Below are 26,882 nucleotides of genomic sequence, written 5' to 3' on the forward strand. Positions count from 1 at the left end.
TTACAATTGTTATTTATTCAAACTAAAGTGTGACCCACCCTCAGTTTTGTTCAGGTCGGGGTCAAGTTTAGAGTATAAAGTTTACAATTTGAAAACTCTAAGTGGATATATACATATTAATACTAATAATAGGTTAAGAAGAAAGTACAGACTTTTTAGTACCACTATATATATGATTAGATTTTTTTTTATGAAAAAGAAATTCAACAGAGTGCTCAATTAAAAGGAAAATCCGAAAAATAAGAGAGTATTTATATTTTGTATTTTGTGTACAGAAAGTTGTTAGATGAGATAAGTCATTGGTACCGTGAGTTTCAAGCCCGATAATTAGGACTGTATCAAGCTCTCTTCAGCCAATACTCCTCTCTGAGTATTGGCTGAAGAGAACTTGATATGTACACAATATATATATACAGTAGCGTCCAAAAGTTAAGGAACAGTCGATCATTTTTATTGAGTGACTTCTAACTTTATCCATGAAAAGGGGGGGGGGAATTTGTGAATTTTCCAATGTTTAATAATGGTAGTTAAATAAAAGAAAAAAAAAATTGAATTTTTGATTTTGAATACATATTAGTTTTTTACATATAAATAATTTAATTAAATTACAGGCGTCCAAAAGTTAAGGAACGGGGAAAATTAAAACAAACTTTAGCAATTTTAATAACAACTTAACAAAATGTTGACTCTGAATATTCGAAAAAGCTATCTATGCAAGAAAAACAGTTTATTTGTGACAATTATGATGAAAAAAAAAAAGCCATAGAGGAGATTGCTAAAATATTGAAAAGCTCTAAAAGCGTTGTTTTTCGGGTTATTAAAAATAGAAAAAAAAATTTACTATTGACTGAAAAGAAAAAAATCGGGTAGACCCCGAATAACAACTAAGAGGGAGGATAAAAAAATCACTCGATCATCTCATTCTGATCTCTTTAGACTGTGGCTTCGATATCCCGGGATTTTACATCCGAAACTGGACAAAAGATTTTCCGACAAACGATCTCACGAAGATTAAATGAAGTTGGATTATTTTCAAGAAGTCCATGCTCAAAGTATTTAATTTCTATTAAAAATAAAAAAGCCAGATTGTTATTCGCCGAAAAACATTTGTTTTGGCGAGAAAAAATGGGAAAAGGTTAATTTTAGTGATGAATCTAAATTCAATCTTTTCAGATTAGACAAAAGACCACATGTCAGAAGAAAAAATGGAGAAAGACTGTCCCCTAAGTGCGTTAAAAGTAGAGTAAAAATTTGCAGAGGACAGCAGTATAATGGTATAGGATATGATATCTTCAAAAGGAACTGGCCCTCTTTTGAGGATTCATGGAAAAGTTACTGCCCGAATGTACAGAGAATTGATTAGAGAACATGTGGTTCATAATCTTCCTGATTCTGATATCTTTATCCAAGACAATGCACCCTGACATAAAGCAAAAATAGTTTTAGAAGAGCTAAATAGATCCAATATTTGTGTTATGGATTGGCCAGCTCAGAGACCCAACCTTAATCCAATCGAAAATGTTTGGAAAATTATTGTTGATAAGATTACAGAAAAAAAAAATTCTTGACGATTTATGAGAATGTATAAGAAAATCCTGGAATAATATCTCACCAATAACATGTAAATGATTGGTTCTGTCTTGCAGCAAAAGATGGCATAGTGTGATTGAAAATAAGGGACTTTTCACTAAATACTGAAAGGATTCTTTGTTTTTTCATAAATAATTTCCCCCGTTCCTTAACTTTTGGACACCTGTAATTTAATTAAATTTATTTATATGTAAAAAAACTAATATATATTCAAAATCAAAAATGAAAAAAAATTTTTTTATTTAACTACCATTGGAAAATTCACCCCCCAAAAATTTTCCCATTTTTATAGATAAAGTTAGAAGTCATTTAAAAGAAAACGACCGACCGTTCCTTAACTTTTGGACATTACTGTATATATATATATATATATATATATATATATATATATATATAAATTGATTAAAATTTATTAAAAAAATTTGATTATTTCCTCTTTTCTTTCTAGTATTCCGACAAAATAGGGAAATGAAAAGGAAACAGAGTTACGTGTTCATCAACGTTTCGTCTTTATTTCGAGACTTACTCTGGATGAACACATAACTCTGTTTGTTCCTTTTTATTTCTCTCTCGCTCATATATATATATATATATATATATATATATTGATTAAAATTTATTAAAAAAAAGTTATTTCTGATGATTATTTCATCTTTTCTTTCTAGGAGGAATTGTTACTAATCTGGGAAAATTCTTAGATCATCCAAGTGAAGATGTCCAGTTGGCGGTTGTGTACATTTTTATCCAACTAATGGAAGAGTCTGATGCAGATTACTTACTGATGCCTAAACTTCAGCAACAACTCACTCGTGCTGTTATTGTGATACTGTCAACGTCAGAACAGACAACTTTGTTGACAACTACTATTGGTTAGTATTCACATTTAAATTAATTATGATATAGATATATATATATATATATATATATATATATATATATCTGCGGTGCTTCTGCAGTATGATGGAAAATTCAAACAAATACATTTCAAATAAGAACACTGTTACTTATGAAAAATGATCCAGTAGAATATGTGCTAAATCTATTTTTTACAAAAAAAATCATAGATTTTCACTGATCCAACATTTTCTATTTTGAAATAGTAGAGTTAAATTGAAAGCAAGGAAGATAAGTCGGGTATCAAACTGCATGCAATCTTATATAAATTATTACTACTTATTAATTAACTAATGGATCTGAAAACCAACAGTAGCAGGGCCACCCAGCGTTACCCGAGTATGTGTAGGTGTTGTAGTAAGGAACAATGGGGTAAAAAAAAAAAAAAGTTTTAGTAATATGGGGGGGGGGGGGTAAAAACAACAGTAGCACATTAATATAATATATATAATATACTTATTTACTATGCCTCCCCACGGGACAGAGTTAGACACCAGGGTCGTTTTTTAACGTGGAGAAAAGGTACAAAAATAAAAATTGTCTCAGTCGTGAAGGATTTCTCCTCCACCGAAAGAGAACAAGAAATAGAAGTGCAGCATCTGAAGAATAGATACTACACTTTGATCTTGTCCCGAAGGCCAAGAACATTTTTTTTTTTTTTTTTTTTAATACGGAGACTCAGAACAGATGACGATAATGAGGGAGACATTTATACATATTATCTTATGACGACTGCGACCATTCTTGGAGGTTTCATATTAAACATGGACTGAGAGATGTATAATGCAGTACTTAACACAGAGGAGGGAAGGTACATAATCTTCAAAGGGTTACACAATGTTCATTATAAGATGATAAACACAATTACCTTTCATTTGTGATGAAGGATGTGAGACAAGACAACAGTTACAACTTAATGATGATTTCTTTATTCATCTGATCGGCCGGTCGATGACGTCAGGAATTCAAACTTGGATCTATATAGTTAATCTTCTACTCTTCGCCTCTAAGGGATTCTCCTCTATGTCAACTCTTGACTGCTTAACTCTCTGACTGACTGACTAAAATCCGAACCCATAGTATCTTATATGGAGAAATGTCCTTTGTCTATGATGTCAGAAGTGTGTTTTCAAATGTGACTAATTTCATATGGCTTTTGTCCAACACACTCTTGACAAACAAAAGAATCCTCAATTCTAATCTAATCTATTTTTAAACAATATAATTTAATTTGCATCGTTCATTCTTTTACTGACATTTTTAATATTCAGATTTCTAAAAGAATTAACAATAGACTTAATTTCTAACATTCCATTTCTTAACGTTGCCTACAGGGTTCGATTCAATCTCATTTTCACTTATCTAATATTCTTCTTATTTACATGGAAAGGGGACAGCTCTTTTCCATGTAACAGGCAGAGGTGTTGAAAAAAAAATGATAGGCAGGCTTGAACTCATAACACGAAGGAGAAAAACAGATGAAAAGAAATGTGACGTTTTAGCTGATGTTTCCATCGTCCAACTGGAAGTTTTGAACATTGAAATTAAGTGTAGCCAGTTCAACTGATACGATAACTTGCGAAAATGGCAACACAAAAACCAATCCCTCCTTGTAGAAAACTGACCAGTTGAGGGTGAAGGAATGAATGTATTTGACCAATTTTTCAATATTCATCGTCCGAGATGTCAAGCTTAAAACGATACCAATCTCATCAGGATCTGTCGCATCTGTCAAGTTTTTGACATACATACAAACATACATACATACATTCACACAAACAACAGGTGAGATTTACATAGATTACTTGTTCCTTTCAACTTGTGTATTCTAACTCCTTTTTAGTCATTATTCAAAGTTTTAACTAAATAGTAAAAATTTAAAAAAAATAGTTACCCTGAGACTTAATTGCTTTAATGTCTATTGTTGCATGCGAGTCCAATGTGTGTAGATGTACATTTTAACTATATTGTTTCCAGCATTCTTAAGTAGTTATGTTTTTGTTTGAAAGCTCACCATTGCCTTCAACATTCTATTTAAAAAAAAAAATTTTTTTTCCAAAGGGGATTACCACATATCAATCACAGAAGCCACTTGAGGATAAGGGCTAATGTGTATATTTTAGTCATTGGGATAGTAGTATAGCAAACGTTTGTGATGGAAATTTGGTATAAATCAGATTTGTGGGGACTGCTCAACAAGAACTTATTTACATTGGACTTTAAAATGACAATATTATAAAGCAGACCAGCGGAATAGTTCCACAGACGGTAAGTTCTAGAAAAGAAGCTTTGTTGATGGAATCCACGTTTAGGTTTAGGCACCGATATAGAGCTCTCATGTTATCTGAGAGGAACTCTTACAGTTAACAAACGTGTTGGTTTTTATCTTGATTGGTTCGTTCTTAAACTTTGTGCTGAATCATGTTGGTAATTTTTGAATGGTTAAGCAGCATTTGATTCTTATGTTATTTTTCTTAAATCATCCTGAACCAGCCTTACCACTTCTTCCTATATTTGCCTTGGTCTTCCCCTGTGAACTGACTCTATTAACTCACCTGTGCTGGTCCTGGGTATGACCTTAAAAGACATCCAGGAGTGAGGCCCCATTTGGGGTTTAATTACCATTCCTCCCAGATCCACTTTGGCCTGGAGTCGGAATACTTGTTACAGCATCTGATTCTACCAGACCAGGCTGTCTGAAGACGCTGGCTTCCTGACCAAAAGGTTCTGGATATGACCTAAAACTATATCCGATGGTGAGGCTCACCCTTGCGGGCTTTGGGGAGTGTGGAGCCACCCTTTAATTGCCATTGCTCCCAGGTCCACTCTGACCCGGAGGTCCCAACTATGGGTTAAATAGAATCTGACGTAAAAAAAAATATACTCCATTAAAAATCGTTCCTCAAAATAACTAGATTCGACATTATATAACCTGAAAAAGGTTGATATGCAGTAAAACAAAAACAACCAACCAACCAATCCTGACCAAAAATGTATCCAGCATTAATCTTGTTTCTTTTTTTTTTTGTCTTTTCCCTTTGCAAAATTATGTTCTGCAAAATCAAAAGTAAGTTTTCTTTCTTCAAATCAATCAAACAAAAAAAAAACATGAATATATATTTGAAGATATAAAGAACTTGAAGCATAAAACCTTTTCGCCAAATTATTAGATTCACCATTAAATAACCCGAAAATGGGTGTTTAACAAAAACAATAAACCAATCAGCTGTTCAACATCTAACCAAAGAACTTAAGAGGATAAAGATTAAATTGAGAGACAGGGATAAATAAAGACCTGGCCAGAGATAGGTCAGTTTTGAAGTAAATTTCTATAAATCATCAGACAGATGTCAGCATGTAAAACCACGGCTACCGAGAGAGTAAGCCAATGAATATGACGCCGTGACGTCATTACCAGATCAACATGTAGGTAAAGGTGAATTTAAGTTTCCGTTGTTCAAGCACGTGGCCATAAAAATATTTTTCATTGCCTTAGATTGCAGCTGTGGTAATTTTATGAAAGTAATCCAAAGTGCATGTTTTTTTATTATCTCCTAAAGAGAAAAAACAATTCTCCATTTGGATAATTATTATAATTGCACATTGGGATCATTTTAATCTAACAAAATATAGCAGTAAGTGGGTTGTTTTATCTCGGTGGCCGTGGTAAAATGGACATTAAACTGAATATGATGATAATGATGATACACCCAACAAGGCATAAGAAATTCCTGTTTTAGCAATTATTTAACTTATTCTGAGTTTGTTATCTATCCCCCCCCCCTTTCTCTTTCTCTTACATCTGGCAAATTGAGAATCCAAATCTGTATTATTCTTTTCTCAAATTTAACACTTTAGTTTAATATCTCACAAGAATTAATGAAAGATAATTCTGCTATAAATTATTTATGGAAAAATGGAAGTGGCACTAACCCTATGTGGGTTAAACCGGCTTCCTCCAAAGGAGGAAGTTTCATGGGAGTGTGAAATTCACAAGTGGTCCCCAGTCACATGTATATTCCCGTTTGGGGGTATGAAGATGTTAGGTTTTTGCAACTCTTGCAGGGAGGTGTCGGATGTCTTCCTACATACACTGCCTGGAATTCCTAAATTGGTCACCCATTTTAGTACTGACCAGGCTCAATTTTGCTTAACTTTGGTGATCTAACGAGAACTGGTGTCAACGTGATTGTGTTATATATAATAGTGCTGCATAAACTATTTATACTGTAACATTTACATTTTCTTTCTACATGGGAATCAATACTTATCAAGGCCCAATTGCCACTCGAGGATAAGGATTAATGAGTGTCAGGTATTCAGCGAGACAATAGCGTAGTGACTGGTAGTGTTTGAAATGGGCTAGAATTTGATTATCTAAGAAAACTGCTCAACAAGAAGTTGTTTACATTGGATTTGATAATTGCCATGTTGTAATTATTTTATTATTTGGATTGTTTGGACTATTATTCTCATCTTGGTTGTTTATTCTTCAATGTTTCGGCCGATGTAACCTCCGATCATCTTCAAGTGCATTGTGAAACGTTCTGGAAAAAACAACCAAGATGAGAATAATAGTCCAAATAATACAAAAAAATAATTATCAATCCTCATCTCAAAAATATACAAGCATAGAATTTGCATTTAGTTTTAGGTACAGATAGAGTAGGGGAAATTGTTGGCAGTGGTTGTAGCTAGACATGTAGATGTTTTAAGCAAGGATGAGGATAATTGATTAAAGCTCAGTCGAGCACTTGCTGTTGTATTTTTCTTAATGATTATGTAATTGATATGAAACTTATAAAAAAGGTTTCTGAATTTTTTAGATGAGGATTGGTTATTTGGATTCATTGGACTACTGTTCTCATCTTGAGTGTGATTTTCACGTTTCGGTCAATGTAACTTCCGACCTTCTTCAGGTGTATCTTGTCGAACTCGGGAATGTTTCTGCTGAACTCTGGATTTTGAACGCAATTATGAGCAGAACTCTTTATTTACTTCACGGGGTTGCTGTGCTCTTGTTCTATAAGACATGACCCGTGGCATAGTGGTTAGAGTACTTGGGAAAATCAATTGTAAAAAGCGATATTCTCCTGAAGGTTGAAGGTTCAATCCTCAGAGTGGGCGCATGAAAAATACAATTACTTAGGACCTCTATTCAGTCATGGCTGACGCAACAAGAGTACGCTACCCCTGTGAAGTAAATAAAGGGTTCTGCATGAAAATCCATCCAAATTCCAGAGTTCGCACAAAATTCCATCCAAGTTCAACAAGATACACCTAAAGAAGGTCGGAGGTTATATCAAGTGAAACGTTGTGAAAATGACACTCAAGATGAGAACAGTAGTCTGATGAATTATATTGTACATACCCATTATGGAATTAAGTTCTCAAAAGAAAATTTTACTTTATTTTATCAAGTATTTTTTTTTTTTACCGAAGAAAATCAAATTTTTATGAGTTCAATCGTCTCACAGCCATCTTGCCTGTTTCATGGCCGTGGAGGGGGTGGGGGGTTCTGACAGCGAAAAAAGGATTAACAAAAGGAAAAGGGAATTAAAAAAAGGACAGAAAAACTCATTAAAATAAGTGAAAAAAAAACTAAAATATTTATCTAGATATTTTTTCTGCCCATGTTTCAAAATAATCTAGTCAAATTTTGACAAACTTTAAGCGGTGATGAAATTATCTCCCATGGCGCCCCACCTCCTCCTCATCAGCGAAATAGGCAACATGGCCGAGATACGATCGATATTTGATTTTCCTCTGTAAAAAAAGAAAAAAAAAACAAAAAAACTACTTGATCAAATTAAGTGAAATTTTTTTATGAGAACTTCATTCCATAACGAGTAAGTACAATATAACTTTTTTTTTTATATATATTTTCATTTTTTTAATGTCTTGATTAAACTAAACAAGTACCTTTGTTTTTCTACTAAGATTTTTTTAGGGTATTCACACATAATCACCTAAAAGAATAGAATCTTATTTAGTTTTTTTTTTTTAATTGGCAGCTATAAAAATTATTTATTACTATAATTAAAGTTCGAAAGTTAAGTATATTTGAAAAACAATATTTACTGAAGAAAATTTATGTCTTAAAGAACCCCAAACCACAATTTTAACCAGAAAAAGTATTTTTTTTGTTTAGATAAACATAATTCACAAAACTCATTCCAAACTAACATTTGAGAGCCACAGTGTTTGCTGCTGCTGGCAACTAGCTTTTAAATATCAGCATTATTGAAATTTTTTTACTTTTGCTGAAAAGTGTTTAACATTATTAGAGACGATGTAAAAATTATGAGAGGCTATATAAAAAATAATCGTACCAAAAAAGAAATCAATATAGAATTATCATTTTAACACATGAAAATAATAAAGTGCATCAAGTACTGTTGCCACATCTGGGCAGGAGTTGCTCGGCGTGTCCTATCCAGTCTTGATAGAGTTCAAAACTTGCTTGAAACTTAGTAGGTGATGCCCTTTTCTCTTCCCTGCAACTTCTTTCCCACTAAAGAGACGTTACAAGCCTATCTCTGCTCTGTCTTTATTTTCATGGCAAGTGTTCGACTGAACACCAATCTATGGTTTCCTCTTGCCAAACTTTCACAACAAAAACCCACTTGACTAGCTACAACCACTATATATGATTTCCCCCACTCTCTATCTGTGCCTAAATCTAAACACTTTCCATGAACAAAGCTTCTTTCCCAGAATTTGCTGCCTGTGGAACACTTTTCCGCTGTCCTGCTTCCTGGTTGAATACAACATGGTAGCTTTCAAATCCAATGTAAACAAATTCTTGAGCCGTAAATAATCAAATTCTATCCAACTTACACCATTAACGATTACTACATTACCACCTTACATTCATTAACCCTTATCCTCGAGTGACTTTCAGACCTTGATAAGTGGTGACTTCCAAGTAAAGAAAAAAAAAATTAATTTACTTAGTACTTGGAGTACGCATAATATTTAGAAAAAAATGTTTGAAATGCATCATGTTGAAGTTTTATTTTTAAGACAACTAATGGACTAGTTTATTTCATACCATAAGTGAGATTTGTTTTTTGTTTTTTTCTAATTGGTTTTCAAATTTCATGACAAAATTCCTAATAGGGGATTCGTACTAAACACGGTAAGATTAAAAAATAAAAAGGTACTTGTACAGTTTAATCAACACATTAAAAAATTAAAATATCAAAAAAAAAAAAAAGGTTATATTGTACGTATCCGTTTTAAACTGAAGATCTTCGAAAAAAAATTTTGCTTAATTTGATCGAGTAGTCTAGCGTTTTTATAGTCAGTAAGCTTTTTAACAATTAAGCTACACAGCATTTTCTGCATGTCATCCTTGTAAAGATTCATCAGGCTAATGCATGGAATTGATGTTACTGCATATTTTTTAAGTTTGCCTGCTAATAATTCAGATTCTTTGCTTATCCTGTGCCTACTTTCACCAGCCAATTGCCGGGCTTTTATCAGACATAATGTATAATTATCATGACTAGAGATTTATTTTAGTCGTACCCCAATTTTTTTTTTTTTTTTTTTTCGATAGTTTGATTTTATTTTAATCGTTCCCTCATTTGAATTTGTTTCCTATAAAAAATTTTTTAAAAAAGCCTCGATTCGGCTTTGAAAAGTGAGGGCGAAACCCGGCCGGCTGACTCTACCCCCTTATTTTTTAATTTTTATTTTTTTTATTTTTTCTCCATTAAATGTTTTCCCTCCGTCCTTCTTTTTACCAGGAATACAAAAACAACTCTGTCTTCCTTTTTTAACAGCTATAATATATATATATATATATATATATATATACATATATATATATATATAACTGCTTCATTTACTCACATAAAATTAATATACAAAATTATAAATTTATGTGTAAACTTGAAGTATTTACTTCAAAAGTGCTCAATACATAGGTAGAGCTAGTTAGTAATTTATAAAATATATATGGCGATTAAGCTACACTGAATATTCTGTGTTTCATCCACTCTAGGATTCTTCAGGCTTATGTGCATAAGCCTGAAGAATCCTAGAGTGGATGAAACGCGGAATATTTAGTGTAGCTTAATCGCCATATATATATATATTTATATATATGTTTTGTTCATTTATTATTATATTACCTATGACTAAGCGAACATAAAAGGGACATAAGAAATGCCAACCCCTTAAATGCACTCTTTTCCCACTGTGTCGAACATGGCCACTCTTTCGGCTTTGGACGTGCAAAAATCTTAAAATCCATCCCAGATAGAGCAAAACGGAGACTTATTGAATCTGCTTTAATTTCAAACATTAACACCACCAAACAAAGAAAAGGATTTTATAATGTAGCCCCATATATATATATATATATATATATATATATATGCTACAGATTGCAAAATTTCATGGCAATTAATTTAATACTTCGACCCTTAGTAACCTATTCCATTGGTTAAGTATGTAATCAAATTGTGAGCCAATCACACTCAATTAGCATAGGTCACCTACACCCTGCTGATGTAGATTCTATCTCCTTCCCCACACACCCACATAGAACTAAGTTGCCTTCTTTTCCTCACTAATTTAATCATTCCCTTAATTGACCCAATTCACTCTCAAAGGGAAGAGATGGAGATAACTGCTAGCATCTGCTTAATAAAAAGAACATTTCTCATGTAAGGAATTCATTTGGAAATAGATTACCCTTGCTGTCAGTAAAATTCTTATTAAATATCTAGATATTAGTGTTAGGACGATTAATCGGAAAATCGGAACATTTGTGGGGATTGGAATCTGCAAAATTTGTGCCTTTTTTTCTGATGCCAAAATAATTCTTTTGTCTTTTTTATTTGATTCTGTTTAAAGCAAAATCTTGTACTGCTGGTAATAATAATAAAATGATAAATATTTATTGATTTTAAATTCCCACTAACGCTAAAATCGATAGCTTATTCCCCTACGAGTTTAATTTTTCCATTTAGAAAAATATCTACACATTTAATGTGTTTTTCTGGTAATTGGAGAAAAAATAAAAATAGTTAGATGTTCAGAGATTTATAAAGAATCGGAATTGGTAATTGTATCAGAATCTGGGAAAATGTTGGAATCATTCCATCACTAAAGGATATATTCACAGAGCTTATTAGATAAACATTTAACATCAATAAAATAGGTATTTTAAAAAAAAATTTATTTATTTTTTTATTACATTTTCACCCCAAACAAGGCACATTGCCACTTTGATGTAGGGAGCTACTATCATAAACTACACTGGTACTATGTAGGGAGTTGGGCAGAAAGATGTCTGTTCACATTACACTTGAACTTCTGCATGTCAGTACAGTTGGGGAAGAAGTTGGCGAGAAGGGAGTTCCAAAGTCTAGCAGTTCTGGGGAAGAAACTATTGGAGTGGAAAGCTCTCTTACATCTAGGGATCTCTGTGTAGGGGTGGGATTTAGCTGCTAGTCAGGTTTGCCAGTGATATTTATGTCGAGGAGATACAAGTGCTTGCAGTTTGTCAGAGCATTCACCATTAAAATACTTGTAGAACAGGCAGAGGGATGCAACATTTCATCGATGGGACAGAGGCTGAAGCTTGGATGACAGTTCAGGACCTATTAGGTTGGTGACTCTCTTTTGAACCTTGTCTAGGAGCAAGAGATTAGTAACAGATGCACCAGCCCAAATATGACAACAATACTCCATATATGGGCGAATGGTGGCCTTATAGAGGTACAGGATACTTTCAGGTGTTAGTTTTGTTTTAAAGATAAAAAAGTTATACTGAATAGGATAGTTAGAGAAAATATTTAATAAGAATAAAAGATATAGATGATAACTAGGGAAAATAGTGATATTGTAATAACGTTCTAATGTAACTTTAATCATTATCTCATTATCTTTTCTTATAACTTGCTCCTCTTAATCAGGTAGAGCTTTATCTATTCAGATAGGTTGTTTTTGTTTCTGAAAGATTTACATTTTTTCATGTTAATTTATATATATATATATATATAAATTCAGGTTTGAGAGGTTCAAAAGTACAGACTAATGAATATAACAAGGTTATTAGATAGTGCTCAATAACAAGAGCAAAAGATTTTTGTTTATTCGAGGGTAAACAGTTACATATGGTCGCTACAAACAGCCATCTGTTTCAGTCAATGAGACTTTCTCAGGCGACACTGTTTTTTTTTTTTCTATGGCATTGAATGGTTCAGGGTCGCCTGACGAAGTCTCATTGACTGAAACGGATGGCTGTTTGTAGCGACCAAATGTAACTGTTTACCCTCGAATAAATAATAAAAGAATATGTATATATGATTAAAATGAAAGATGAGGAATAAAGGTTATATATAACTTTATTATAACAGCAAAACAATAAGGAAAAGTCAAGGGTAAAATTAAAAAAAAAAAAAAAAAACTCTTTAGGCCATGGCCTTTCAAAGCTAAATGCTTCTCATCAGAAGAGGTTTTGCCCTTCACCTCTTTCATTTTAATTTTATTGTTTGCACCTCTTAAGTGTTAGGCTTTTCTTATCTTGATAAGTTTTGCTTTGTTAAAGATTTACTCTTTGATAACATATATATATATATATATATATATATATATATTAAAAATTAAAATGATTTTAAGTAAATTTCAAATATATTTTCTGTACAAAGTTTTTGTTGTCTTATTTTCTTCAGAGCTTGTACAAATCCTGATGCAAAACAAGGTATTTATGCAATTACTTTTCCAAATGAAACTTAAGGGAAAAACTTTGTTTTCATCGTTCAAGAAACTTCTACAAAGCAGAAATGAAACTCTACAAATGGCTGCAACTCATTGTATCATTGAATTACTAACTCGATGGAAAAACTCGCCATCTTGCATTATTTTATTGGAATCTGATTTAGCAGGTAAGAATTTACTTATTTGTTTAATTGTTGTGCTGGTTGCTACACATATGAATGTTGTAAAATCTTTCTTTTTTTTTTTCTTTTTTTTATAATCAGTTTGTTCAATTTGTAGATGGGGCATCCTACCAGATGCCAAACATTCACCCACTAACTCAAATATTCCAACTATTATATCTCCGATTCAGTTTCAAGTGTTTTGGATTAACCCTAATCCCAGCACCAAGATTTTCACTCTGTTCCAGATTGGTCAAGTGCAGGGGAGTCCATCGGAAATGCGCCACCCAACTATATCCCATCAAATTTCAGGCCCATGGGGGTGGAGATCCTCATATGATACCAAATCGGGTTGGGCTAAGTGCTTATATCCCCATTAGAGCTTCTGTGTAATGGTTAAAGAATGAAGCAAGAATGGCAAGTTATTTTGGCAGGTTATAAGAAAGCATAAAAGTTCAACCAAAGCAAAAATATGGGAAGGAGGATGCAAATTCTAGAGAATTGAATTATATCACATTTTTGGTACCTGTTTTTATTTTTATTTATTTACTAGCGTAAATGTTAAACAAGTTTGAACCCCATATCTGACAGACAACTGTTTTTCAAATTAAGAATGCATCTCAGGCATGTGTAGACTGTGATAATTTATGGAAGTAAAACCTAGCAAGTTGAGGATATGCGTTGCATGGACAGAAATAATAAGTATAATACAATTTGTAATGTGAGTCTTGAAGACCGGCTTTATTCTGATGTCCTCAGAGGAACATTCAATCTGGACAGTATAGCGAGATGTATTCAGAAGAAATGCAGATTCTGCCACACAGGATTGAAAAGTGTGAGTCATCTGGTATCAAGTTGCAAAGTTCTTTTGATGGATGGCTACTACACAGCGAGACATGATGGGGTATGTAAGTACCTCCACTGGACTATCTGTAAAAAATGAAAGATCTAGTGCAGCAAAAAATCTTGAAAACATCAACCTGAAAGAACAGTTGGAAATGACTTATATACCATACATTACGACCATGTAATCCCTACAGCGATCTACCTTGAAAATGCTGCTATCAAATCTGACGTAGTTATATGAAATAAGTCAGAGAGAGTTGCAACCTTGGTTGAAGCGAGTGTCCTAATGATGGTTAAAGTGAGTGTCCATAATGATGTCTAAACAGAGCTAAAAGGGAGAAAACAGACCAAATATCAAGGTCTCATATATGATATGAAAAGAAACTGGAATCTTAGTGAGATATCAACCATACCAGTTATTATAGGTGCCACAGGGCTTATAAAAAAGAACCTCAAGTCCTACCTAACTAATATTTGTGATGAACCAAGTGCAAAAGAGATCCAGACAGAGATAGGGTTACTATCACTTAGAACTGTTTATATAGCCCCTAGATCATAATATATTACGATTTGCGAATGTGCGTTGCGTCTAGATTTATTTACATCAATTTTTACAAAATTATTGCTATTTCAGCCCGTCTTGGGTTCGTTCAGCTTTTTTGTATAAAACCGAAAGTAGTTCAAAGCCAAGGCGCTGTTCCCGGCATCACACCGGGGAATGTCCAGAAGCAATCAACTTTGATCAATGTGGGGCCAAACTCCTTATATCAGACAATTGCTATTCAATCTGGACAATGGGGAGCTGGTTTACCTCCCCCCCAATATCTTGGGGAAACAACCAGCCAAAATTGGGTAAACAAACCCAAAAGCTGCCCCACAGCAAAAGTTAAGTCCGCTACTTCTATTTGACCTCATTAATGAGGTCAAATAGAAACAGCAGTGTTAACTTTTATTGCGGTCATTAATAATTAAATAAATTCAAACATATTTCAGTTGCTCTTTGTTGGCCGAGCGGGTAACGTGTCAGGTTTTTTGCACACTTTCTTTTCCACCTTCGCCTCAAGGCTTCGGGTTCGATCCTAACTCCTTAGCAAAACTGTTTTTTTTTTTTTTTTTTTTTTTTAGCCTCCCCCCCCCCCCCCCCCCCCCCCGCGGAACACAAACACCCGGCAACGGCTTTTTTTAAAGAAGTTCTAACATTGTTTTTTTTTTTTTATATATTTAAACAGAGTTTTTATTTTGCTTATTCTTTTGTTTTGATTTCTCCCCCCCCCCCACGGCCCAACACGCACACCTCTAAACACCCTGGCAACGCCAGGTACCCCCCCCCCTCGCTAGTAAAAAAAAAAAAAAGAATTGAGAGAAAGAGGGATAAATGAAAACTTGTCAGAGATAGGTTAGTTTGAAAATTTCTTAAAATTGTCCAATGCATGTCACCTTGTAAAACAGATATTAAATCAAATTTGATAATGACATTGTCCAACTTTTTAACCATTGAGCTATCCTTTAAGTTTTACACAGAAATAAAACCTAAAACAAGAAGTCACAGTGTTATCTTAATTCTATTTGAACCGAACGAGGAGTTGGATTATTTGTTTAAGGAGTTGAAATGATCTTCTTGTTTTAGAATTAACCTGAGAACCCTTGTACAAATTGAGTAATCTCCTGATAAAAATCTCAACAAAAACTAATTTGACTTCTTTTTTATTTAAAAAGAAAACACTATCTCTTTTTATCTATTTATTTAAAACTCACATTTGTTTATTTGAAACCAGCAGAGACGAAATAAAAAAATTGTTATCTCATTTTTTTTTTAATAATTTTTTTTTTTTTTTTTTCTTTTTGAACTGTTTAAATTTCTTCACTCCTCTTATCTTAAAATTAAAAGCATAGAATCTTGTCCGTATTCTAATTTTTGTTTGATGACTGTCATGATTTTGACCTTCAATTACATTTGATGGTGACGCCCCTATTTTGCAACATTTGGAAGTGTGGAGTTACCTTTTTATTTATAAATATATGTATATATATATTACAATAGAAAAATGCGAGCATGAAAAGAAAAGGACAAGATATTCTAGTTAAAAATATAATAAATTTATAACTTAAAATATTGCAACATTTGGAAGTGTGGAGTTAACTTTTTATTTATAAATATTTTCTACAAGGAGGGGTCGCTTTTTTTTTTTTTTTTTTTTTTTTGACGATATTTTCAAAAGTCATCCCCTCTTTTCGATTGACTAGCCTTAATTTAAACCTTCACCACTTCCAATTTGGTGATGGACGCAGCGGTAAAGACGTTATTTTTATTTATTTTTTTTTCACGTTCTTTTCCTCCTTCGCGATACAGGTTCGAGCCTACCTGCCTACTACCACTTTTTTTTTTTTTTTTTTTTGCTCAACACACATCTCCAAACACCCAAGCAACGCTGGGCATCCAGGCTAGTTTTTACAATTAAATCAATTTATTGCCTTCTCTTGTTGAGGAACCCACTGTCATGTAATGGCAGGAAACTTCACATGCCTCCTCTTGCAGTGACTTAGTCCACAATACATTGTAGTTTACATTGCACTGTAGAGAACCTACTGTTGATTTTATAAAATTATTTTATAAAATTGCTTCAATTGAAGTCTAAAATGCAAAAGTCAAGTATCATGGTTTAATTGTGCTCCAAACAGAAACTTTCATTTCAAATGTACCCCTGTTTTATCAAATAACCAACTGTTGCTTTATTCGCTGGGCCTTTCTGCTTGTGCAGTGATAAAACTTCTCAAATGCAATCGTGATGTTAGGCTGTAGAAAAGTGTTTACTTTGGTCAAAATCTGACTTCTTTCTTTAATCATATTTGTTTAATTATCGGTTTTCAATACTTGTCGAAGGTATTCCAATATAAAACATACATAAGAACACCTCCAGACACATCAAGTACCTTTGTGTGAACTTTCAAAAAAATTAGCTCAGCCATTTCAGAGTTCATAGGAGATGAATCCGCACATAAATACACACACACACACACAGCGATTTTTATATAATAGTGTACCATTGGGCACTTTTACACACATAGATCCAACATGTTGTAGCATAGTATGTCGCAAAGAACATTGGACAAGTGATAACTGTAGTCCTTTTTTTTCTCTTTTTGTAACAGCAACGTTTATTTCTTCATTCTCCTATGTGACTTCTCGTTACGGCCATTACATCATCCAAGTCTCTAACATGATCTCGAACATGTTCCCAAAGTGCTCTTCTGTCTGTTGCACACATACAGTTTTATAGTCATTTTCTTTATCCTTACGGTGACATCACTTCACATGCATTTGCATAAGCGTGCCTATAGATATAGAGATGTATAAACAACTAAGTTGAAAATATTCATTCAAATAAGTGAAATATTACACATATGTATGCATGAATCATGGACTTGAATGTTATAACTTGTAATACAATTTGTATCAATTACTATGACAACTGCTTAAACACTTAAAATACCTTAAGCGTGAATGCCAGTGCTTACTGCAATCTATAACTCTAACCATTATCTTCTCACCAGTTACTAAACATAGCTGATTCTTTTTTGCTTTTTCTAAATGAAATAATATTGAAATGGATTCTGAAGTTTCAGGTCTTCTCTGTGTCCATCTTAGCTTATCTATACATATAAATTTGTATTCCCATCTGTTTCTTTGTTTTTTTTTCACAATTTGATTAATAGATACAAAAGGTTCATTACTTTTCTATTTCGTTTATCTATATATAAAAGCGAAAATGTATGTATGTATGTTCGCTCATTTTTAAAATGTATGTATGTATGTTCGCTCATTTTTAAAACTTTTTATATCATGTCTAAATGATAATATCTACAACTTAACAACGGTGGTCGCCCCTCTATTTAATTTGCCTGACTTTGAAACATTAATTATTCGACATTTTCGGATTGGCACGTGTTGCATCCGTTTTTCGGTATAAAAAAAAAGCGAAACTCGATTCGAATTACTGGCCCATGGTCAGTGGTCTCTAGAAAGCTATGTAACATTTGATCAATGTCGGCTTTGTCATATCAGACAGTTGCTTTCATTTGAAGACGAGACACTCACCCTAATAAACAGGGAGCTAGTTTTCCCCGAAGTTAGTTAAAAACAAAAAAAAAACGGTTTATTGACCTCATTAAAAACTGTCCCACAGAAAATGTTAACTGCTGAATAGCTATTACTTATGATCGCCGCATGTGTATTAAACTTTTTCGTATAAAAAAAAAAGAAGCTGACAGACTCGTGGTAAATAAAACACTGTCCCGCACTCAAAGTTCACGTCAATAATTCATCAAAAACGGGCACCTGTTTTTTTTTTTTTGTTTTTTTTTTCACACTTTACTATTTTCCAAACTGCATGTCAAAGCTTCGTTTTTTTTTTGTTTTTTTTTAAACAACCAACGATTTTTCTTGTCATTTACCCAAAAACACACACACCTACAAACACCTGGGCAACGCCGGGTACCCCCTGCTAGCTTCTATATATAGTATGATTCTTGCAGAAAATATGATTAAGAGATAACCTCATTTGCATATTACATTTAGGAAAATCAATTTTACTAAATAGCTGTATGTTAGTTAATTTTATAGCGAGAGTTGTTTTAAGTGTTCTATTTAAGATTGCTATTTAAAGTTGATTTATATTGATAATATATTTAATTTATTTTGAATTATTATTACCGGCATCGATTAAAAAAAATTTTTTTTTTTTTTTAGAAACCGGTTTAGCTATTTCCCCTGACTATTATATAACTCTCAAACATCGGTTTGGTTGTTTGTTCGTATATCTACTAAAAACCTTCGTCAGCCGCGTCGGACCGGGCTGAAACCAGTAACATCTGAAAGAGCGATTCCTCAGGTGGATAATATCTGAGAATTACAAAAAAAGATTAATTCTGTGGCGGTCACTTGGACCATTTCTTGCGATGCCTTTTTTTGCAGGTCACATATGCGTTTACATTTATACACGTCATTTTTTCAGGGTCATGACGCCATAAGTCGACATGGTATGGTTGACAAAAGTGTTTGCCACTTAACTTTTTCCCTCATTCATGTTTCAGGTTTGAGCCTGCCTACGCAGCTAACTTTTTTTTTTCACTGCTATTTTTATTGAAACAAAAATTGTTTTATATATTATTTTTAATTGGAATTCATTATTGAGATGAGTATTATTTATATTAATTTATTTATTGCAGACTATTATTCTCATCTTTATTAGTTGTTTCATGACGTTTCGGCCAACTATTCTTCTGGCCTTCATCAGATGGTAACCGCGACGGATAGGAACTTTGAATCTCATAACTGCATTCTCAGCAAATAAGCCTCTGGCCAGCTTTGGGTAGGATTGAAACCATTATCTTCAGACAATTCTCATCTGGAATCATAGAGATTCAATGTCTCTATCAACTGCGCCACGGGCCCCGAAGGGTGATCAAGGTTGGGTTTTTTGATTTCATAAATCCACGTTTATTTATTATCTGATCTTCCATGATCAGGTCCGTAGCGAATGGTATATACTTGGCTAAAAACGTGGTGAGATGGCAACAACTACGGATGGCAGTGATTGCTGAAAATGCAGTTAGGAGATTCGAGGTTTCTATCCGTCGTGGTTACCATCTGACGAAGGCCAGAGGAATAGTTAGCCAAAATGTTGTGAAACAACTATTAAAGATGAGAAAAATTGTCCGCAATAAATAAATTAATACAAAAATTGTTTTGGTTCATTTTGAGGAGGAGCGTCCAGGTTGTCACCTATTTCGCCCATTTTTTTCTGGAGTGGGGGTGCTCAATATCCTTAGTATAGCAGCTCTGTCCAAACCAAATTTCATGTCCACCCATGTAATGCCGGGTATCCATGCTAATTATTATAGTAAAAAAATAATTATATATATATATATATATATATATATATGATGAAATAATATTGGCACTTTGAGATGTATAAATTTAAAATATTATAAGAAATTAAAGAAAGCCAAAACCAATATATTTTTGTTTAAAATAAATTTATAAACCTGAAAGAAATTAATAAGTAAGCTTTCAAATATACTAGCGGGGGTACCCGGCATTGCCCGGGTGTTTGTAGGTGTGTACGTTTGGGGGCGGGGGGGGGGGGTAAAGAAGAACAAAAAGGAAACTTAACCCTGTTTAAATATTAAAAAAAAGTGATAAAAAAACTGATTTTAAAAATGGGGGGAAAAAAAAAAGGGAGGGGGCTTGGCGACAGTCAATGTAAGAGCGATTAAAAAGCTAATATCAAACATCACACTATTCTGCAGTTTTTAATGAGGTCAAATCGTTTTACTGCGGGATAGTTAACGGTGACGTTTACATCCGATTTAAATCCAGTTTCGCTGTTTTTATACTGAAAAGTGAAAGCAACATCCGGAGATCCAAATATGTGGAATATATATTTTCTGAAAGTCAGGCAAATTAAATAGACAGGTGACCCCCATTGTTAACTCGTACATATTATGATTTACACGTGATATAAAAAGTTTTAAGTGAGTCGACCGATCGCTTCTCGGAAAAATGCCTTTCTCGGACATACACAAAAAGCGAATATACATACATACATTTTCGCTTTTATATATATATAGATGACTCTGGGAGCCTTATATTCATTTATATATATATATATATATATATATATATATATATATATATATATATATATATCTGCATTTTGTGAGATTTTCTAAAAAGTTGATATGAGATTATTACTTAAAACCAAAGATGCCCAAAAAGGTATTGAAAAAAAGACAACACAAAAAAATGTTTTGTAACTGCAATAGATAAGTGAATAGGTATTTTTTTTTTCAGTAGAATTGAACTCGTAAAGTTTTATCCTACCTACCCTTGACATTTAGCCATGTTTGTTATCAAGTAAGAGCTTTATTGTTTAGTAGAAAAACGTTGGTGTTTGGAATATTTTGTCTTTCAGAACTTTTCGTATACAGGATTATGTACTGATAAAAGATAGGCAGATAGGCACATTAACCGACGAGAATTTTATTTTTAGATTTTTTCCCGTACTTGTCGACACTTTTAAATTTTTTTGTTAAGAAAAGATGCTGTTATCTCTACATATGCCATTCATTAACCCCAACGTTAATCCTAATTTGATATGGCATAATCACATTGGCACCCCAGTTCTCATTGGATCAATGAAGTTAAGCAACATTGAGCCTGGTCAGTATTAGATGGGTGACCATTTAAGAATACCAGGTGCTGTATATAGGAAGATGTTGACACATTCATGCAAGAACTGCAAAAACATAACGACTGGGGACCACTTGTGAATTTGACTTTGATATTACCTAGAAATTTCCTCTTTTGGTGTAACTCAGTTTAACCCACTTACAATGAATGCTGCTGTTTTTTTATCAGCCCATATCATTCCAAGTCTGACAGCAATCTTTCCTATCACCCTCTCTCTTTGAGACATGTGAGGTCAGATCTATTTCTATTTTATTCCCATCACCTAAAATCAAAACATCATATCCACTGATAGGCATATACCTGCGACTGGGGACTGCTTGTGAATTTCATACTCCCATGAAACTTACACCTTCGGAGGAAGTCGATTCAATATGCCTACCTGCCTAGGGTGAGTGTCACTTCAGTACAATCAGTGCAGCAATGCTGATCCTAAGTATAGAGTCATTGATGAGACATGTCTTTTATTAGAATATAAAAAAAATAGAAGCAGAATCTTCATGAACAGAGCTTCTTTTCAAGGGCTTCTCGTATATTTTCAATCAATGGAAATCGTTTCAAACCTCAAAAAGTAACATGTATATGTAAAAGTAGTAAACCAGTGCAAAAGCAATGGAACTCATCCCAAACCTCAAAGCATATTGATTTCTTAAGAGACTTCTTAAAATGCATAAAAATAGATGTTTTAAAAATATATTCTTCAAAAATTATTTGAGTAAAAGGTTCTCACATTATTGGATGCAAGAAATTAAAATTATGGTTTTACTTCAACATAGATATTTAATAATTAAAAGGAATTTATTGTGCTAGAAGGCGGTTATAGTATTGTGCGGATTGAATAGTGAAGTGATTCTTACGAACGCTAAAAAGCAAATAGTTCTAATTGCCACAACGTTTTTTTTGTCTGCTTCATTGAAATTCACTTTCTTCTTCACTCCTAAAAGCAAGTAAGTTTTTACAAATACGTGTTAATTCAAAGTATTTCCAATCAATGAAAATCTTTTCAAACCCCCAAAATGTAACACCTATATGTAAAAGTAGTAAGCCAGTGCAAACTTACAAATTCCTATAAGACCTGGTTAACAAAATCAGTTTTCTTCAGAATTCTCAAGCTAGAAACGGGAAGGGAATTCAAAAGTCTAACAGTCCAAGAGAAGAAAGCTTTCCGGTCTCCAAAGATCATTACAGTGAAGGGGAGAGATTTTGCTGCTTGTTGAGTTAGTCAAGGGTATTTATATTGAGTTGACACAAGTGCCAAAAGTTCATCCAGGTGCATTCCATTAAAATGCTTGTAAAATAAGCACAGGGATGCAATATTGCAGTGTTGGTTGATAATATGGGATCTATTAGATTGTAGTTTTGTCAAGAAGACTTTCATATTTTGGATATTTGTAGTCTTGTTAACACTGCTGTATGTCTGAGGTTTACTGTTGATTCTGTTATTGATGAGCGGTCAAGTGTGTTGACATAAGTCACATCTATCTATAAATATAAAAGCGAAAATGTATGTATGTTTGTACGTGTGTTCGCTTTTCCTGTATGTCTACAAAAGGCTTTTTTCAGAGAAGCGGTCGGTCGGTTCACAACTTTTTCAAACTTTTTATATCACATATAAATCGTAATATCTCAGTTAACAACGAAGCTCGCCTGTCTATTTAATTTGCTCGATTTCGGGAAGATAAATATTCAATATTTGTTGCTCGCTGCATGTGGGCTAGTCTTTTTCCTATAACATCTTAGGAAAATAAAAATCCTGCAGTCAAACTTGACCTCATTAACTCGTTAAAACGGGCACCTGCCAAATCCAAGTAATTAAATAAATTCAAACGTGTTTTCGTAAGCATATCGCGGTGGGGCAATGGTTAATGTTGCACGTTTTTTTTTTTTTTTTTTTTTTTTCACACTTTTATTTACAACTTTGCCTCAAGGGTTCGGGTTCGGGTTCGATCCTCATACTTACCTACCAAAACATTTTTTTTTCAACCCCCCCCCCACCCCCAGAGTTTCCACACACCCCTCGCTAGTCTATAAATATAAAAGCGAAAATGTATGTATGTATGCGTGTTTGCTTTTCTGTGTGTCTACAAAAGGCTTCTTTCAGAGGAGCGGTCGCTTGCTTCACAACTTTTAAAAACTTTTTATATCACATATAAATCGTAATATCTCAGAGTTTACAACGAAGCTCGCCTGTCTATTTAATTTGCTTGATTTCGGGAAGATAAATATTCAATATTTGTCACTCGCCGCATGTTGGTTAGTCTTTTTCCTATAACATCTTGGAGGGAAAAAAAAGCGTTCAGCAGTAAATGAATACTATCCCGCAGTCAAACTTTACCTCATTAACTCATTAAAACGAGCACCTGCTAAATCCAAGTAATTAAATAAATTCAAATGTGTTTTCGTAAGCATGTTGTGGTGGGGCAATCGTTAACGTTGCACTTCTTTTTTTTCACAACTTTGCCTGAACGGTTCGGGTTCGATCCTCATACTTACTTTTTTTTTTTTTTTTTAACCCCACCCCCACACACCTCCAAACACTTGGGCAACGCCGGGTACCCCTCGCTAGTATATATATAAAAGGCAAAATGTGTGTGTGTTTGTATGTCTCGCAAAAATTTTCCACGCAGGCCACGGATTTTTGCCAGATAGGTATCATTTTCAAGCTCGAACCTTCGGCCAATAAATATCGAAAAATTGGCTGCAAACATTAATTCCTTCACCCTCAACATCTCGCTTTTTTACAGGGAAGGTAGCAAAAATCCATCCCTTCATGACAAGATAATGATATGCGCATGCGCCAATGACGTCGATTGAATCCATTTAAATATTATAAAAACTGACCCAATTTCACCGACGTTTTCTTAGCTCAGTTGGTTAAAGAGCAGCGTCATTATCTAAAGGTCACGAGTTCGAATTATGATGTAGGATATCTTTTTCGATTTTTCTTTTTTTTTTTTTTTTTTTTTTTTTTTTTTTTAACAACTTTTAACATCGTCCACTTCACCTCAATTTTTTTTTCCATTATTGAAACAGTCATGTACATCATTTTTTTTTTAATTGTTTTTGTTTAGCATCGTTTTTTTTAATATTCAAACAGCCCATTTTCTTTTCATTTACCCCCTCCCCAACACACACACACACACACCTACAAACAGCCGGGCAGCGCCAGGCACCCTCGTTATTCTATATATATAAAAGGCAAAGCGTCCGCGCTCGTTTTTGTATGTCTAAGAAAGGTTTTTTTTTCACGGGGGTTCTAGATGAGGTTACTATTTTGAAGAACTTTCCTTATACTTCCTAGATTATAATATCTCCGATTTGCGAACGGATGTCGTCTCTATCTTTATTTTGATCGAGTTTTAAAAAATTGCCTCCTTCCTATCTTTTCAAGTGTTTGTCTTTTTCGTATATAGGTGAAACTGATCGGAGCGAAGACACGTCGCCTGGCTTTTCGTGTTGGAACATCTTGAAGGCAATCAGCTTTGATCAATATGTGGGGAAACCCTTCATATCAGACAATTGCTATTCATTTGAGACTTCCCCCTTTTTCAGGGGAGTTAGGTTTCCCCAACATTGTGTGGAAACAAATAAATAAAATGGCAGAAAGCTTAACTGGCCTGCAGCCAGACATTCATTTCTGCGCTTGCATGAACTCATTCACTTAACTATCCATTTCTCAACTTTTTGATTGACATCGCTAAGTTTGAACCATTTACACTTCCTGTCACGTTCTAGTGTAATGGTAAGATGTCAGGTTTTCTTTCACTTTCTTTTCCGCCTTCGTGTCATGGGTTCGAGCCTGCCTGGTAAATTTTTTGTTTTTTTGCTCAACACACACCTCCAAGCACCCGGGCAATGCCGGACACCCTCGCTAATCCTATATAAGCAAAACACTGTGAGACCATTGGCTGTTTGCTATTCAATCTGCAGAAGCCAATTCGTTCAACGTTCGAAAGGGGAAGCCAGCCAATATCTATCATCTCCGTCTAGTTTTGACAGACTATTTTAACATAGTACGTATAAGTGTGTGGGGAAAAGATCAGCAGCAGTGAAGGATAGCTGGCTTGAAGAGAGATCAGCAGCAGCAAATTAGTAAGTGTGAACAACAAGAAAAAAAAGGAGAGAAAAATGCACCATGTGCTTGGAGCAGAAGGAAAGTGCACATCAAAGAAAATGGACGTATAAAGTCTAGGGCTAGAATGGGCCAGCATGCGGTTGGAGGAAGGAGAAATGCGAGCGAGGCTACATGGACATGTGGCAGTGAGAGACTTTTTAAGTGGTGTTGAGACGGGAGAGAAACATGTAATAAAAAGTATAAAAGTAGTTACACACTTTTAGAAGACATTTCTTTTGAACAGAATTTAAAGATAAATTAGAAAACTTTAAATGTTAGGGAAATGATAAAATTCACTTTTATTTACTTTTGTTGGTGTTGCAAGTCCAATATTTCACTAAAAATAGCCTTCACAGAGTAATAAGTTCAGTCCATAGTTTGTTTTTTTTTAATTTTTTTCTTTATTTTTTTTCCCCCCACTCTGTTGCTATGTCACAGAAGAAAAATTAAAATGTACGTGCTGTCCAGTTATTTAACGTGTGCGTTCGCTCCAGTTTCGAGCAGGAATATGAAGTAAAAGGAAATAGTTACACACTTTTAGAAGACACTTATTTTGAATAGAATTTAAAGATAAATTAGAAAACTTTAAATGTCATGAAAATGTTGGTCCTGGATATAACCTTAAACTATATCCGATGGTGAGGCCCCAGCTTGCGGGCTTTGGGGAGTGTGGAGCCACCCTTTAATTGCCATTGCTCCCAGGTCCACTCTGACCCGGAGTGGTAGTACCTGTTAGGGTCCCAACTATGGGTTAAATAGAAACTGACTTGAAAAAAAAAATATTCTATTAAAAACTTTTTCTTCAAAATAACTGTATTCGGCATTAAATAACCCGAAAAGGGTTGATATGCCATAAAACAACCAACCAACCAACTAACAGGAAAATGTAATAAAAACTTTTGTTAAAAAAGAAAAGAATGCGGATTCGTATTTTTATTTATTTCCTTTGTTTGTAACGGCAACGTTACACTATGACTAACCACTGAAGGATGCTTGCGCTTGAAAATTTTTGTGGTAAGAGACGTGCAATCTCCAACCACACATCTTCTGAGTCGGCATTGTTAAATTCCAGTGGCAAGTAGAAGTTCAGAATGACTGAAAACCATGCCAAGATAAGCAGAGAACACATATAGTATCTAGTATTCCCAAATGGTCACCCATTTAGTACGGGCCAGGCTTATCGTTGCTTAACTTAGGTAATCTGACAAGAACTGGTGTGTCAATGTGATTATTCCATATATATGTTTGGATATCTATCATTTTGTACAAAAAAAAAAAATGGGATTCTTCT

At 33.9% G+C, this 26,882-nt stretch overlaps 1 protein-coding gene across 2 annotated transcripts in view; it reads left to right on the forward strand.

Annotated features, from left to right (window-relative positions):
- The window catches only part of LOC145265583 (meiosis inhibitor protein 1-like), a 768,286-nt gene that overhangs the window by 108,778 nt on the left and 632,626 nt on the right, over nucleotides 1-26,882 (forward strand). For both annotated transcript variants that reach the window (XM_080121585.1, XM_080121586.1), the window contains exons 6-7: nucleotides 2,256-2,459; nucleotides 13,176-13,388. In XM_080121585.1, the coding sequence (XP_079977711.1) occupies nucleotides 2,256-2,459; nucleotides 13,176-13,388 (417 nt within the window). The remainder of the gene's footprint in view (nucleotides 1-2,255; nucleotides 2,460-13,175; nucleotides 13,389-26,882) is intronic.

The sequence above is a fragment of the Euprymna scolopes genome, chromosome 40, assembly GCF_053919585.1.
Source record: "Euprymna scolopes isolate OS-2025 chromosome 40, ASM5391958v1, whole genome shotgun sequence".
NCBI lineage: Eukaryota > Metazoa > Mollusca > Cephalopoda > Sepiida > Sepiolidae > Euprymna > Euprymna scolopes.